Source organism: Trachemys scripta, chromosome 1, assembly GCF_013100865.1.
Source record: "Trachemys scripta elegans isolate TJP31775 chromosome 1, CAS_Tse_1.0, whole genome shotgun sequence".
NCBI lineage: Eukaryota > Metazoa > Chordata > Testudines > Emydidae > Trachemys > Trachemys scripta.
Window position 1 is genome coordinate 15403942 of NC_048298.1, and position 14968 is coordinate 15418909.

Sequence of the window (14968 nt, forward strand, 5' to 3'; positions counted from 1 at the left end):
CTAGATCTGAGCATTTGAAATAGATCCGCACGTGACTTCAGGAAATGAAAAGTTACATTTTAAAAGCAAACATTTGTTTATTTGCACCTCATCATAATGCAATGGAAAAATTCTAGCTATCTGCATTTACAGTAAGATTTTATTTTGTGAGGTTATTGAATTTATATTCAATTCTCCATTAGGCAAGGACTTTGGAGAGAACATAAGTGAATTAAAAATGTATCTTGAAGGAATTTTCACATTGCTTTTGCACACAAACCTAAATACAGACGCTGACCTGTGTTATATGGCGTAACTCTGGAGTAACTGCATCAGCGTCCATGGAATTACTCCAAATTTACTCCAATTTAATCAAGTTCAGAATCTGGCCTTATACCTTCAGTGGAGTTACTCCGGCACCAATATAAACAAAATGGTGATCTGTCTTTTAAGGGGTTACTCTGGATTTACACCAAGATAATGGAGATCAGAGTCTGATCCTTAGTATTCTATCAGAACAAAACAGGATCTAGAGGTCTGGGTCTAAATTCCCTAGATTCCTCTGAAGGAGCAATAAATAACCTTGAAGACATAATTGTCACCATGAAGTCTTATTAACAGTATTACTATTAAATTCCAGCTGCACTTACGATGCAAGTTAGATTGACAAGCAGAATATATGGCCAGGGGGGCCAACCCACTGACATTAAATTTCCACCTCTTTTACTCGATCATTTTTATAGCTGTGTGTGCATTTAATATAAAGGATACTGCAGGTGCTGATATTACTCACATCCAACTGTAATTCCAACGTTAGCCTGATAACGCACCAATACCATGCTAGCTTGCCTAAGGCGAGAATTTCAAAAGGGTGGATACAGGAATACACAATGGAAACATCACCCCAAACATTATAGACTTTCCCTCTGTGCAAAGGAAGATGAGAACTGGTTGTCAGTCTTTTATATCTTGTTGAAAAAAAATCTTATTTAAAAAAGCACATTAAAAGAATTAAGTGTGATGTGCATATTCACCTTTAATCATAGTAGGTCCAGATGCATGACCCTAAATTACCATGTGAATGTTTCGTTTTATAAAATGCCATCAGCAACATTGTTTGATAATGCCCAGCAGAGGGGATACACTATAACGGGAACAAGCAATTGGGATGCCCCCATTTATTTCCTCATTCCCAAGTTACCATGTAAAGCAAAAAAGGAGCGAGATAGTGATACAAATTATCACTTGGATACAGGGTTAAGTTGTAGCCCTTTGTTGGCAATATAGTGTTTTTAACAGTAAAAGCTTGGAAACAGAGGGTTAAAAATACTCAATAATGAAGGACAGAGTATCAATGCAGATCTCCAGGTAGCAGAACTGTAAAACATCCAATCTAATAGTTCTCTCTCTCTAGACATATACACCCCCTTAAATGGTTCGCATTTAAGACAGTCTCACACTGGCGGTCTTGCAGCTGCTGAGAACTCTCATGCTGTACCAGTTCTCTCAATGCTAAGCTACAACCGACTGGAGCTGGGTCGCCCAACGGCGCTTCACCTGCTCCAGTATGTGTCGGTGGCGACTGGGTAATGTAGGATCGGGATCCCCTCCCCCCTCTTGAAATATGCCGAGAGCCCTCAATCTCCTTTGATGTCAGTGGAAGCTAGAAGCGCTCTCTACACAGGAATACTTAGCACATGGGCAGGATGAAGTCCTCAATCACCCTCATAGAATCATAGGGCTGGAAGAGACCTCAGGAGGTCATCTAGCCCAATCCCCTGCTCAAAGCAGAAGCAACACCAACTAAATCATCCCAGCCAAGGCTTTGTCAATAGCTACGCCTCATACCCTGTTGTGGGATTAAAGGGATCAGAGAACACCTTTCTGGCACACCAGATTTTGCAGAACCAACCCCAGCACCGGACTTTCCCCGTCTGACTGTTTTTACTTGGGAGCACAAAGTTCCCGAATGGAAAGAGGCGAAGGCTGCCCCGCTAAGGAGAGTGGGAGAGCGGAGCAGCCGGGGGGGACCAGTCAACCCCAGCCTGGAACGTGCAACACTTTTACTTTCCCTTTCAGCGCGTTCAGGAAAACGCTCCGCTCTGTTTCGCACCCACAGGTCGGCACGCGCGCAAAGAGCACGCGCCGGTCTCTGCCCAGCTGGGCGCTTTTCCTCGCCTGGAAAGTGTGACTCCGGCACCCGACAGCAGCCCCGCGGGTTGTCATTCAATGGCATAGCGCCCTGGGTGTCATATATATATACACACACCCCTCTCCGATGGGTCACTCCAATAAAGAGCGGTCTGTCTCCTCCAAAAAGCAAACTCATGGACAAAGGTCCTCTCTGGCAAGAAAGAGTGATGGGGGAGGGGTGATCCCCCTTTGAAGCGGCTCCGCTCGCGTCTCCATAGAGTCGCCTTCCCAAGTGCAGTTGTGCAAGAGCCGGGAGACAAAAGCGGAGAGGAGTCTCCCGGTTGCCCAGACGGCCCCGCGCCTCCCCGGGAGACAGCAGCTACCCAAGGCATTAACAATGCTCCCCCCGCCTACCTTGGTTCTCATCGGAGACAGGAGCCCTTCCATTGTGGCTGGATCCTCATGCCAATCCGTCCTCCAGTTTAGTCCCTGCCTCAGTCATTCCCCCATGGCCGGTGTCAGCGTCACCTAAAGACCCACCAGGGACGCGTCCCTCCCAGCAGATGAGCCACCGAGCCAACCCGGCGAACTTAAAACCAGCAGCACTGTGGCGCGCGGTTCCTCTCGCCACCCCCCTCTCCGCCTAAGCTGCCTGTAGCTAGATTTGTACCAGAGTCGCTGACAAACGCTCCCTGTCTTACGTAATGCGATCAGCACAGGACAAGTGATCTTAGCCCAAGCGCAGGGATCAGCTCACACGGGACAAGTGTGGAGGGTCCGGGACTCTGCATTGCCTATGTTATTAATAGGCTGCATTTTCTAGCCGCCTTTTGTGTGGCTGACAAGTCACCACTCTCTGGAGTCGGTAAAAAGACTGACAAAAAGTCACAATTGCAGGTGTGGCTGGGCAGTAGATTTTCTTGGGTTATTATTATTTAAACATCCTATTCCGGATCCAGAACGTTAAGCAACATGCTTGTCTCAGATACCTATTCACCACCGCAGGCAGTTCTCGAACAGCTGAGTATCAGCTCCGGAGGGCTTGTGCTGTCAAGGAGGATGGTGAATACACCCACCCCCTGTCTGTTTCACTCAAGGCTGCTGCTCTCAGTTGTAAATGAAAGACGAAAAGCGGATGGGATGAAAGGAACCCAGTGCTCTGAGGGCAGGTCTTCACTACGGGGGTCGATTTAAGATACGCAAATTCAGCTACGTGAATAGCGTAGCTGAATTCGACCTATCGGAGCTGACTTACCCCGCTGTGAGGACGGCGGCAAAATCGACCTCCGCGGCTCCCCGTCAACGGTGCTTACTCCCACCTCTGCTGGTGGAGTAAGAGCATCGATTCGGGGATCGATTATCGCGCCCCGACGAGACGCGATAATTCGATCCCCGAGAGATCGATTTCTACCCGCCGATTCAGGCGGGTAGTGTAGACCTAGCCTAAGGTTGGAGAGCAGCAAGCCAACTGCAGTGGGCGTTTCCCTGTCCTCACTCCATGGGATCGTGTCCTCTTTAGGAAAAGGATGTGAATCCAGATACTGGTCCAAGCTTTGTAGTTGACCCCCAACAATAGATGAACCGAATCCTTAAACTCCAAACACACACAAAGGCTGGGAAAGTTTAGATCTGGGTCCAAACTCTGTGGCTCTGTCTGATCTTTAAGGACAGCTTGGTCTTGAAATATGCTGAGCGCTCTCAACCCCCTTTGAGGTCAATGGAAGCTAGAAGTGCACTCTACACAGGAATACATGGCACATTGCAGGACAAAGTCCTAAATCACCATCATACCCTTACATAGAATTAAAATGATCAAAGAATACCTTTCTAGTACACCAATCTTTGCTAGAGGTGTTTAATCAAGAGGTGTATGGTGATCCAGCTGTCTTTATACACCAGTACACTGTGATAAAATGAGCAAAAGGAGAGTCATTCACAATACGGTAACATTTCAGAGACGTGGCAATCAGTGATCCTGTCCTGTCTTGTCATGCCTGATATACATCCCTGCGAAGTTTCCTTATGGTGACCTGTATATTCACTATGGCCTGGTCCACACTAAGTCCCCAAATCGGACTAAGGTACGCAAATTCAGCTACGTTAATAACGTAGCTGAATTCGAAGTACCTTAGTCCGAACTTACCGCGGTCCAGACGCGGCAGGAAGTCTCCCCCAGTCGATGCCGCGTACTCCTCTCGGCGAGCTGGAGTACCGGCGCCTACTGTGAGCACTTCCGGGATCGATCCCAGAACATCGATGGCGTGCCGCCGGACCCTCCGGTAAGTGAAGACAAGGCCTATGTCACTAAATAGGACAATAAGATCAGCTGCTGTGTTACATTTTGTGTGTGCTGCTCGGGGATCATGTGACCAGTCAGACCATCAGCTGAACAAAAGGTAGCATCAAGGTGTTGCTACGGTGACTTCCCAGCAGTCTGAATTGCTATGGCATTATAAGGGGAGGGGGGGAAATCCCAATCATCTACTGTAGCAATGTTGAAACATACCTTATTTTTAGAATGTGCAGCATGTAGAACACTAATGAATATTTAACACTGTAAGCGTCTTTCCTGCTTGCTTTTCTTTTCGTGGCTTGTTTGCTATAAATGCAACGTTTGCCTTTAAAAGAGTATGAATTTCATTGCTATGATGCTTTTTCTTTCACAGCTTCTCCTGCATTTTGTTAGACTCTTATTAAATAGCAGATGCTAACAAATGGAGGCCAAAGCACTACACCCATAGTATCAGCAAAACAAATCCCACATTAGAAGGAAGCAACGTAGTCCTGGGAATATGTCAAGAGAATGGGAGACATGGATCTGGAATCTATTCCAGGCTTCGCTACTGACTTGCTGCATGATATTAATCAAGTTACTCAGGGCCAAGTTGTGATTTGGAATACAAGTCCACGTAACGGAGTAAGAGCAGCCCAGATACTCCTGCAGGCCCAACATCCAGGTAGCCTGCAAAAGGGTAAGTGGGAGCTGTGTGCACCTGCTTACTCCTAATTAGAGCTGGCCAACATCCTGTCATTGTAAAAAGGGCCATGCAAAAAATATTTCGAAACAAATTCAAACACACCACATAAAAATGAAAAATGTACAGATTTTCTTTCCTCCCCACCCCCTTCTCCCATGCCCTCCTTTTTCAATGGAAAAATGGGAAAGAGTACAGAACCCAAAACCAAAAGCCTGAAAATTTCCCATGTTTTCATGATACATTTTGAATAATGGGGACAGCAGATGGACATAGGTAATGTTGGCTCCACCCCAGCACTCACTGGCCAGTGTAGCCAAGCTAGTGCATGAGGTGGTAGAATTTGCTACTGGTATAGGCCAGTAAACTACCCCCCCCCACCCCAATCAAACAAGGAAGTAGTGGGGGCGGGCGCACTGCAACTCAAAGAGGGGTCTTTGAGGTCCAATGCTACTGGGGATACTCCTAGGGTGATGCAGCTCATGCACTACTGTCTTGGTGAGGACTTGGCCTAAAGTCACAATCGAGCCCATAAGCTCTGTGCCTCAGTTTCCCTAACTTGAATATGTGGGATAGGGAGTTCTAGTCCTGTGCATTACCCACAAAACTACTGAAGATAGGTTAGACGGATGATGCTTTGAGTTCCTGTCTCAGCAGAGGATTCATTTTAACGGTGAAATTATAAATCCCTCCCTCCGCCCCCCAAGTGGCTAGTCGATTCTTTTCTGAACTCCTCTGTTACTACACATAAAGAAGGATTTTGATCAGAAAGTAAGTCTGTAACAGTGTTGTGTTTTGGTCTGTGTTTATTCTAGCCTGTAACTTTCATATAGTCACATGTGTTTCCTTTACAAGTCATTTGCAGAGTTGTGGGTTTTGTTATTTGGAGACTGCCAGCACTACAAATGCAACCTGGGGTGCCTTAAAGCTAAGGCCTTACAGACCTATATTGATATAACTACATTGCTGAGGGATGTGAAAAATCCACCTGGCCTAGCCCACTACTCTGGATTCCAGTCCAGGGACCCCATGTCTAGGAACTACAGTCTGCTTGCTCCCAGACCATGTGGCTATTTCCCAGGACTCCTTACTTCCTTGTTCTGTCCCCCTGGATTTACTGATCCAAACTCCTTCCTCTCATGGAGTAGCTATAGGCTACTTCCCTGTAACTTCTTGGCAGACTGTCACCCCAAACTCCCCCACCCTTCTCCCAGGGAGTGACCGTAGACTACTTCCTCTGGAGCTCCCTTCTGGTCTCAGCTTGCTGCTTTACACAAGCTCAACCTTTCCCTAGCCAGCTGGGGTTCCTCATCAATTGGGCTTTGAAACCCTGGGTCTCCACCAGGTGATGCCTATCAGGTTAATTGACCTAATTTAACCTGCTCTGCCTTGTGTTGCATGGACAGCCCATCCCATATGGCACTGATTTTATGGCACTCAAGAAATAAAAACAACTCTTTATTTGATTGCATCCTTAAGATCTAAATGCCCCATTTCTCAGTTGTTCCATTCCACTCACAAAGAAATATTATGACTGTTAAAGTCTACTGCTAAGATTTTTTTTAAAGTGACAAGTAATTTTGGGTGCCCATGTTGAGATGCTTAGCACCTGTCCTCAGGGCTCTTTAAAGTACTTTCTGACAATCAGGACATTTTAAGTAGAGTTGTCAACCCTCCAGGATTGGCCTGGAGTTGGCATTGGTCTCCTGGTGACTAGCAATCCAGGAGATATTAATAGGCTATTTTAAGAAAATGACATTACGTCGGGGGGGAGGGGAGAGGAGAGAGAAATCTCCCAGAATAGCTTCAGTGAGAGCTGGTAACCTTAATTTTAAGATTTCTATAAGTTAGGCACTTAAAAATCACTAGGCACTTTGGAAAAATCTTAGGCTTGATGTTAAGCTACAGGCCAACAAATAAAGTAGCTTAAACCAAAGTCGAACAGCAGAGGCTAACAGCGGGAGTTTGCCTGGGAGCTGTCCGAGAGGAGGTACGCTAAGTGCTGCATTAGGGGGGCTGTGTTGGTGAGTATCTGAGTGTCTGCTGCTGGGACAGTTGGTCAGTTTGACCGTGTGCTTGATTGCTTGCTTGTTTGAAAAGTGTGAATTGGGAGTGCTTTGTTCCAGGTGGGCCTTGAGTGGGCCTGACTGGTATATAAGGGCAGTCAGCAGCGAACCAGCTGAGCGGCGAACAGCAGAGGCTAACAGCGGGAGTTTGCCTGGGAGTTCGCGTGGGGAGAGCACACTGAGGCTTTCATCTGCAGGTTTCTCCGAGTAGTTCCTGCAACAGTTGAGGAAGCTCCTAAGTGGACGGTGATATGGAAGGTGAGCGATCAGCTGTTGTAACCTGCACAGGTTGTGCCATGTTTGTCTTTCTTCCGCAGGACAGAAGCGACTTTGTCTGTACAAAGTGCAAGCTGGTTTCCATATTGGAGGAGAAGGTTCGAGGGCTGGAGAAACAAGTATCGACTCTGCGTTGCATAAGGGAAAATGAAGATTTCCTGGACAGACGTCAGGAGATGCTTCTACGGCCACAATGTTCTGAAGATTCAGAGCAGGCGCAGCAGGGACAGAAGGATTGTGAGGAGGTTTGGCAGCATGTGACCTCCAGAAGGAGAAAGAGGAGCGTCCATGCACCAGCAATGGAGATACAGGTGAGCAATCGTTTCCATGTTCTCTCTACAGGTGCTAATGCGGAGAGTGGACTAGATGGCCCATCTGAGGGAAGGGAGCAGAAGGAGACTCCACCGATTGGAAGGCAAAAGATGCACTGTCCTAGGGATGGGGGTTCCACGACCACCACTCCCAAGAGGAGGAGGAGGGTGGTGGTGGTCGGGGACTCCCTCCTCAGGGGGACTGAGTCATCTATCTGCCGCCCTGACCGGGAAAACCGAGAGGTCTGCTGCTTGCCAGGAGCTAGGATACACGATGTGACGGAGAGACTGCCGAGACTCATCAAGCCCTCGGATCGCTACCCCTTCCTGCTTCTCCACGTGGGCACCAATGATACTGCCAAGAATGACCTTGAGCGGATCACTGCAGACTACGTGGCTCTGGGAAGAAGGATAAAGGAGTTTGAGGCGCAAGTGGTGTTCTCGTCCATCCTTCCTGTGCAAGGAAAAGGCCGGGGTAGAGACCGTCGAATCGTGGAAGTCAACGAATGGCTACGCAGGTGGTGTCGGAGAGAAGGCTTTGGATTCTTCGACCATGGGATGGTGTTCCAAGAAGAAGGAGTGCTAGGCAGAGACGGGCTCCACCTAACAAAGAGAGGGAAGAGCATCTTCGCCAGCAGGCTGGCTAACCTAGTGAGGAGGGCTTTAAACTAGGTTCACCGGGGGAAGGAGACCAAAGCCCTGAGGTAAGTGGGGAAATGGGATCCTGGGAGGAAGCACAAGCAGGAGAGCGCAAGAGGGGAGGACTCCTGTCTCATGCTGAGAAAGAGGGACGATCATTGAGTTATCTTAAGTGCCTATACACAAATGCAAGAAGCCTGGGAAACAAGCAGGGAGAACTGGAAGTCCTGGCACAGTCAGGGAACTATGATGTGATTGGAATAACAGAAACTTGGTGGGATAACTCACATGACTGGAGTACTGTCATGGATGGATATAAACTGTTCAGGAAGGACAGGCAGGGCAGAAAAGGTGGGGGAGTTGCGTTGTATGTAAGAGAGGAGTATGACTGCTCAGAGCTCCGGTATGATACTGCAGAAAAACCTGAGAGTCTCTGGATAAAGTTGAGAAGTGTGAGCAACAAGGGTGATGTCGTGGTTGGAGTCTGCTATAGACCACCAGACCAGGGGGATGAGGTGGACGAGGCTTTCTTCTGGCAACTAGCAGAAGTTGCTAGATCGCAGGCCCTGGTTCTCATGGGAGACTTTAATCACCCTGATATCTGCTGGGAGAGCAATACAGCGGTGCACAGGCAATCCAGGAAATTTTTGGAAAGCGTAGGGGACAATTTCCTGGTGCAAGTGCTGGAGGAACCAACTAGGGGCAAAGCTTTTCTTGACCTGCTGCTCACAAACAGGGAAGAATTAGTAGGGGAAGCAAAAGTGGATGGGAACCTGGGAGGCAGTGACCATGAGATGGTCGAGTTCAGGATCCTGACACAAGGAAGAAAGGAGAGCAGCAGAATATGGACCCTGGACTTCAGAAAAGCAGACTTTGACTCCCTCAGGGAACTGATGGGCAGGATCCCCTGGGAGAATAACATGAAGGGCAAAGGGGTCCAGGAGAGCTGGTTGTATTTTAAAGAATCCTTATTGAGGTTGCAGGAACAAACCATCCCAATGTGTAGAAAGAATAGTAAATATGGCAGGCGACCAGCTTGGCTAAACAGTGAAATCCTTGCTGATCTTAAATGCAAAAAAGAGGCTTATAAGAAGTGGAAGATTGGACAAATGACCAGGGAGGAGTATAAAAATATTGCTCAGGCGTGCAGGAGTGAAATCAGGAAGGCCAAATCACACTTGGAGTTGCAGTTAGCAAGAGATGTTAAGAGTAACAAGAAGGGTTTCTTCAGGTATGTTAGCAACAAGAAGAAAATCAAGGAAAGTGTGGGCCCCTTACTGAATGAGGGAGGCAACCTAGTGACCGAGGATGTGGAAAAAGCTAATGTACTCAATGATTTTTTTGCCTCTGTCTTCACGCACAAGGTCAGCTCCCAGATTGCTGCACTGGGCAGTACAGCATGGGGAGAAGGTGACCAGCCCTCTGTGGAGAAAGAAGTGGTTCGGGACTATTTAGAAAAACTGGACGTGCACAAGTCCATGGGGCCGGATGCGCTGCATCCGAGGGTGCTAAAGGAGTTGGCGGGTGAGATTGCAGAGCCATTAGCCATTATTTTTGAAAACTCATGGCGATCGGGGGAGGTCCCAGATGACTGGAAAAAGGCTAATGTAGTGCCCATCTTTAAAAAAGGGAAGAAGGAGGATCCGGGGAACTACAGGCCAGTCAGCCTCACCTCAGTCCCTGGAAAAATTATGGAGCAGGTCCTCAAGGAATCAATTATGAAACATTTAGAGGAGAGGAAAGTGATCAGGAACAGTCAGCATGGATTCACGAAGGGGAAGTCGTGCCTGACTAACCTAATTGCCTTCTATGATGAGATAACTGGCTCTGTGGATGAGGGGAAAGCAGTGGATGTGTTATTTCTTGACTTTAGCAAAGCTTTTGATACTGTCTCCTACACTATTCTTGCCACCAAGTTAAAGAAGTATGGGCTGGATGAATGGACTGTAAGGTGGATAGAAAGCTGGCTAGATCGTCGGGCTCAACGGGTAGTGATCAATGGCTCCATGTCTAGTTGGCAGCCGGTTTCAAGTGGAGTGCCCCAAGGGTCGGTCCTGGGGCCGGTTTTGTTTAATATCTTTATTAATGATCTGGAGGATGGTGTGGACTGCACTCTCAGCAAGTTTGCAGATGACACTAAACTAGGAGGCGTGGTAGATACACTAGAGGGTAGGGATCGGATACAGAGGGACCTAGACAAATTAGAGGATTGGGCAGAAAAAAACCTGATGAGGTTCAACAAGGACAAGTGCAGAGTCCTGCACTTAGGACGGAAGAATCCCATGCACTGCTACAGACTAGGGACCGAATGGCTAGGTAGCAGTTCTGCTGAAAAGGACCTAGGGGTCACAGTGGACGAGAAGCTGGATATGAGTCAACAGTGTGCTCTTGTTGCCAAGAAGGCTAACGGCATTTTGGGCTGTATAAGTAGGGGCATTGCCAGCAGATCGAGGAACGTAATCGTTCCCCTTTATTCGACATTGGTGAGGCCTCATCTGGAATACTGTGTCCAGTTTTGGGCCCCACACTACAAGAAGGATGTGGAAAAATTGGAAAGAGTCCAGCGGAGGGCAACAAAAATGATTAGGGGTCTGGAGCACATGACTTATGAGGAGAGGCTGAGAGAACTGGGATTGTTTAGTCTCCAGAAGAGAAGAATGAGGGGGGATTTGATAGCAGCCTTCAACTACCTGAAGGGGGGTTCCAAAGAGGATGGAGCTCGGCTGTTCTCAGTGGTGGCAGATGACAGAACAAGGAGCAATGGTCTCAAGTTGCAGTGGGGGAGGTCCAGGTTGGATATCAGGAAAAACTATTTCACTAGGAGGGTGGTGAAACACTGGAATGCGTTACCTAGGGAGGTGGTGGAGTCTCCTTCCTTGGAGGTTTTTAAGGCCCGGCTTGACAAAGCCCTGGCTGGGATGATTTAGCTGGGAATTGGTCCTGCTTTGAGCAGGAGGTTGGACTAGATGACCTCTTGAGGTCCCTTCCAACTCTGATATTCTATGATTCTATGATTCTAAAGTCATCTTAGTAGTTAAAACTTTTAGCCCAAAGGCAGTATAACAATTATTTGCTCTCATATTGGCTCTATCCATTGCCCTCAGAGCAGTTTGATACAGTTGGTCTCCCAACACACCAGTGAGATAGGCAAGCATGATCATCCCCATTTAATAGATGGGGAAACTGAAGCAGAAAAGATTATCCCGTGGCCACACAGTCCGGAGCTGAGAATAAACTGTGGGAGTCATCCACATCCTAGAGCAGGGAGAGGCAGGATTGCCCAGTGGATAGGGCACTGACTGGGAATCAGGACACTTCAATTCTATTTCAGCTCTGCTACTGGCCTGCTTTGTGATCTGGATGAGTCTCCTACCTTTGTCTCAGCTGAGTAAAGGTAAATCATACATGGTAAGTCTTTAAGGTGCCACAAGGACTCCTTGTTGTTTTTGCTGATACAGACTAACACAGCTACCACTCTGAAACCTGAAGCCTGCAAGGCACTGAATTTAGCCGTATGAAATAGAAATCCATCAACTTCATGATGAAACTCGTGCAGATACAGACAGAGGCATCTGATGAAGTGGGTTTTAGCCCACGAAAGCTTATGCCCAAATAAATTTGTCAGTCTCTAAGGTGCCACAAGGACTCCTCGTTGTTAGAGCTATTCTGTTTCCCTAAGTACTAGCGTAGTTGTGGTCCTGGATGTTATCAAGACATGTGTGAAGCTTTTCATTAGCATACAAATTGTATGAATATATATTTTCAACAGTAAAATGGAGGACTCCTTCATGTACTTTGCAATCATCCAGACAGGGCACGGTGTTCAGTCTATGTATATAGCAACAGACGCTAAGTGTGTTTGCATTGCGTGAATGAATCAACACAATGGGATAAAAGGAACTGTTTTTGCAGATAGCAATGTCAAGGACTCCACATCCTTGTCTAGATCTAGGTCAAATTAAATGCCGGTTTTTAAAGCTACGTCTCAGGCAAACCCACAGCTATTATGTTCTCTGTGAGAACACTACCTCTGACCATTATGTTCTCTGTAAGAACACAGTCTCTGATGTAAGGTGACGTCCCGCCTATCCTGTAAGTGACAATAAATACTCTCACTGCCCCTTGCACAATGCTCCGAACAGGAGAGAAAATCTTAGCTCTATACAGGGCAGGCAGGGCATTAAAGAGGAAACCATTAGTGTCATATGATGTGTTTGCAGGAAAGGCATCTCTCACTGAAATGCTGAATTGTACAGGTAGACTCCTGTCTACCATGTTAGTCAGTGGAAACAGCTTCTTTCACTGGCTGCCTCACCCTGATTTGTAGAAGGACCAAGGAACTTCCCACACAACATAAACCCCTCCACTTTGTGCTTCCTAGGAAACCCCTCCCCCTTCCACTGCCAGTGCTTTCAACAGTTCTTGAGAGGCACTGCATGCAGAATGGATAAAAACCTATGAGCAGATCCCTCCTTTTAACTTCCCTCTCACACATTTGCCCTGACAGAATCAGCATCTCAATACAAATCAGAACTGAGCAGCAGACTAAGCTTTTAAAGTGTGACTGTACCTGGAAGAGCGACTCTAAAAATACCACAGAGAGCCCAGGATTTATTCCCAGTCACAGCTCCAACTGTGAGCCCTGCTGTGCAGCCAGATGGGGTGTATGTCTGTGTGGAGTGGGAATATCGGAGTCTCCACCCACTACTTCTTTGGGTCAGGCCCTAGAATGCCATTGTGTGATCTTTACAGAAGTTTGTTTTGTATAACCTCCAACAACTCTGGCTTTGAGAAATATTAAATGGTTGATGTTAATATTCGCACATAATTTCCACTGATTTTTAGTTGCTCTATGTCCAGGCTAGGGTTTATGCCCTTTTCCTTGGAAGATTATTCTACCCTCTAATAATCGCTGTCAGACATTTTTTCCTGATGAGCCTAAATGTTCCTTTTCAGCATTTTAATCCTTCTCATACCTCTTCGGTCAACTCTTAACAAGTCCTGCCCCTCTTTCAGCCACCCCACCCTTCAAACACTTGGAGAATCATGGCATCACCCTGTGTGACCCTAAGAACCGCTCAATGCCAACTAGGAAAGCAGATTACAAGGATATCCCGATCGTGGTACATATGTTCTGGTTCAACAATGACTAATGTAAGATCTTAAATGAAAGCCAAGATCACACTGTTCATTACTATTGCTGTGAAATGTACATACAGGTGCTATGTAAAAAAGTCTAGTGAAAGTGTTCCTAAAGTCTGAATCAAGGCAGGGTTGATTAACAGGTTTCTGCCAGACAAAGGATGTATATTCACCTGTTTATATGGTTTCACATGTAAATTAAGCATTGTAAGCCAACACAACGGAAGCCCTATTTACATACAAAGTCAACAGGGGGATGGGAAGTCAACACGGAGACAAGACGCCAGATAGACAAGACACCAGGCACTGAACCACAGAAGGTTGTCCTATCTCTGGGAAATAAGGGGAAGGCAAAAATATACCCCTTTACCCTGCACCTAGAAAGTAAACGGAGAATGCATTTATATTGATGAAAACAGGATCCCAACTAGCCTCGGTTGGAAGTGTTGCAAAAGGCAATGGTTGAGATAAATCTGCTCTAGACAGCAGGTTAGCCTAAGTTTAGTCTCTAGAAAGAATTTATTGATTTTGTTTATAGCTCTTCTGTTTCCATTATCCTTACTCACAATCTCTTAAATCTTGATCTTTGACAATAAACGTATGATTGATTTCACTATAAATATATCTCAGTGCTGTGGTATTATACAAGAAGATGATTCTGAATTGAATCAGCCAAGCTGGTGTGTATACTGTTCCCTTGGAGATAGCAGACCTGGTATTATGGTGACTGTTCAATGGATAAGAGGCAGAATACTACAGGGGGATGCCTCAAAGCAGCTTGGGGACTGGGGTGCACCTACTGTTCACCTGCAAGGCAAAGTAAGGGCTGGCATAGCCCAGAGCAGATTGTTTGGGGGGCTAACAGACTGGGGGTGTAAGGGAGCTGTCACCCAGTTAAGCACAAACAAATCTTCCTCTTGCTGGAGGCGGGGTGGGATAAATAAGGTGACTTATGGTCCTGGGCACCTGGAGAACCATCACACCCTGGCATTGCTTAGTCAAGTGAAACATTTTGTTTTTTTCAATTTTTACTCCAGCCCCTTGGTCATTTGTAGCTCTTCTCTGAATTTCCTCTACCACCTTAGCAATCTCCTTCTGATCAAGAGCCCAGAACAATACACAGCATTCTAAGCATGGTTTCATTCCTTACTCTGTGATGTGATCCATCTATCTATCTATACACTCCTGCTGCTTTATTAGCATCTTGCACTGCAAATTGATATCTAGTTTACTGTGCTTCAAGAGCTCCAAACCTTTCCAAGGAATTCCCTTTTACTGACTCTCTGCAGCCCAGTTTATTATTTTCCAGATTATTTTTTTCACTTTTGTAGTTTGAATTTCATTGTATTTAGAGAGAGAGAGAGAGAAGCTAAGGCAATGGACTGAGACGCAAGAGACCTAGCTTCTATCCCAGCCTCTCCCACTGACTTGCTTGGTGAACACGAGC

At 46.7% G+C, this 14968-nt stretch overlaps 1 protein-coding gene across 3 annotated transcripts in view; it reads right to left on the reverse strand.

The window, feature by feature from the left end:
• Window positions 1-14968, reverse strand: part of FRMD4A (FERM domain containing 4A) — a 552359-nt gene that overhangs the window by 407644 nt on the left and 129747 nt on the right. Inside the window, exon 1 of one of the 3 annotated variants that reach the window (XM_034765181.1) lies at window positions 2527-2699. The exons of the other annotated variants lie outside the window; for them this stretch is intronic. Coding sequence (XP_034621072.1) covers window positions 2527-2559 — 33 coding nt within the window. The 5' untranslated portion in view covers window positions 2560-2699. Of the gene's footprint in view, window positions 1-2526; window positions 2700-14968 lie in introns of those variants that run through there. 3 annotated transcript variants of the gene reach the window in all.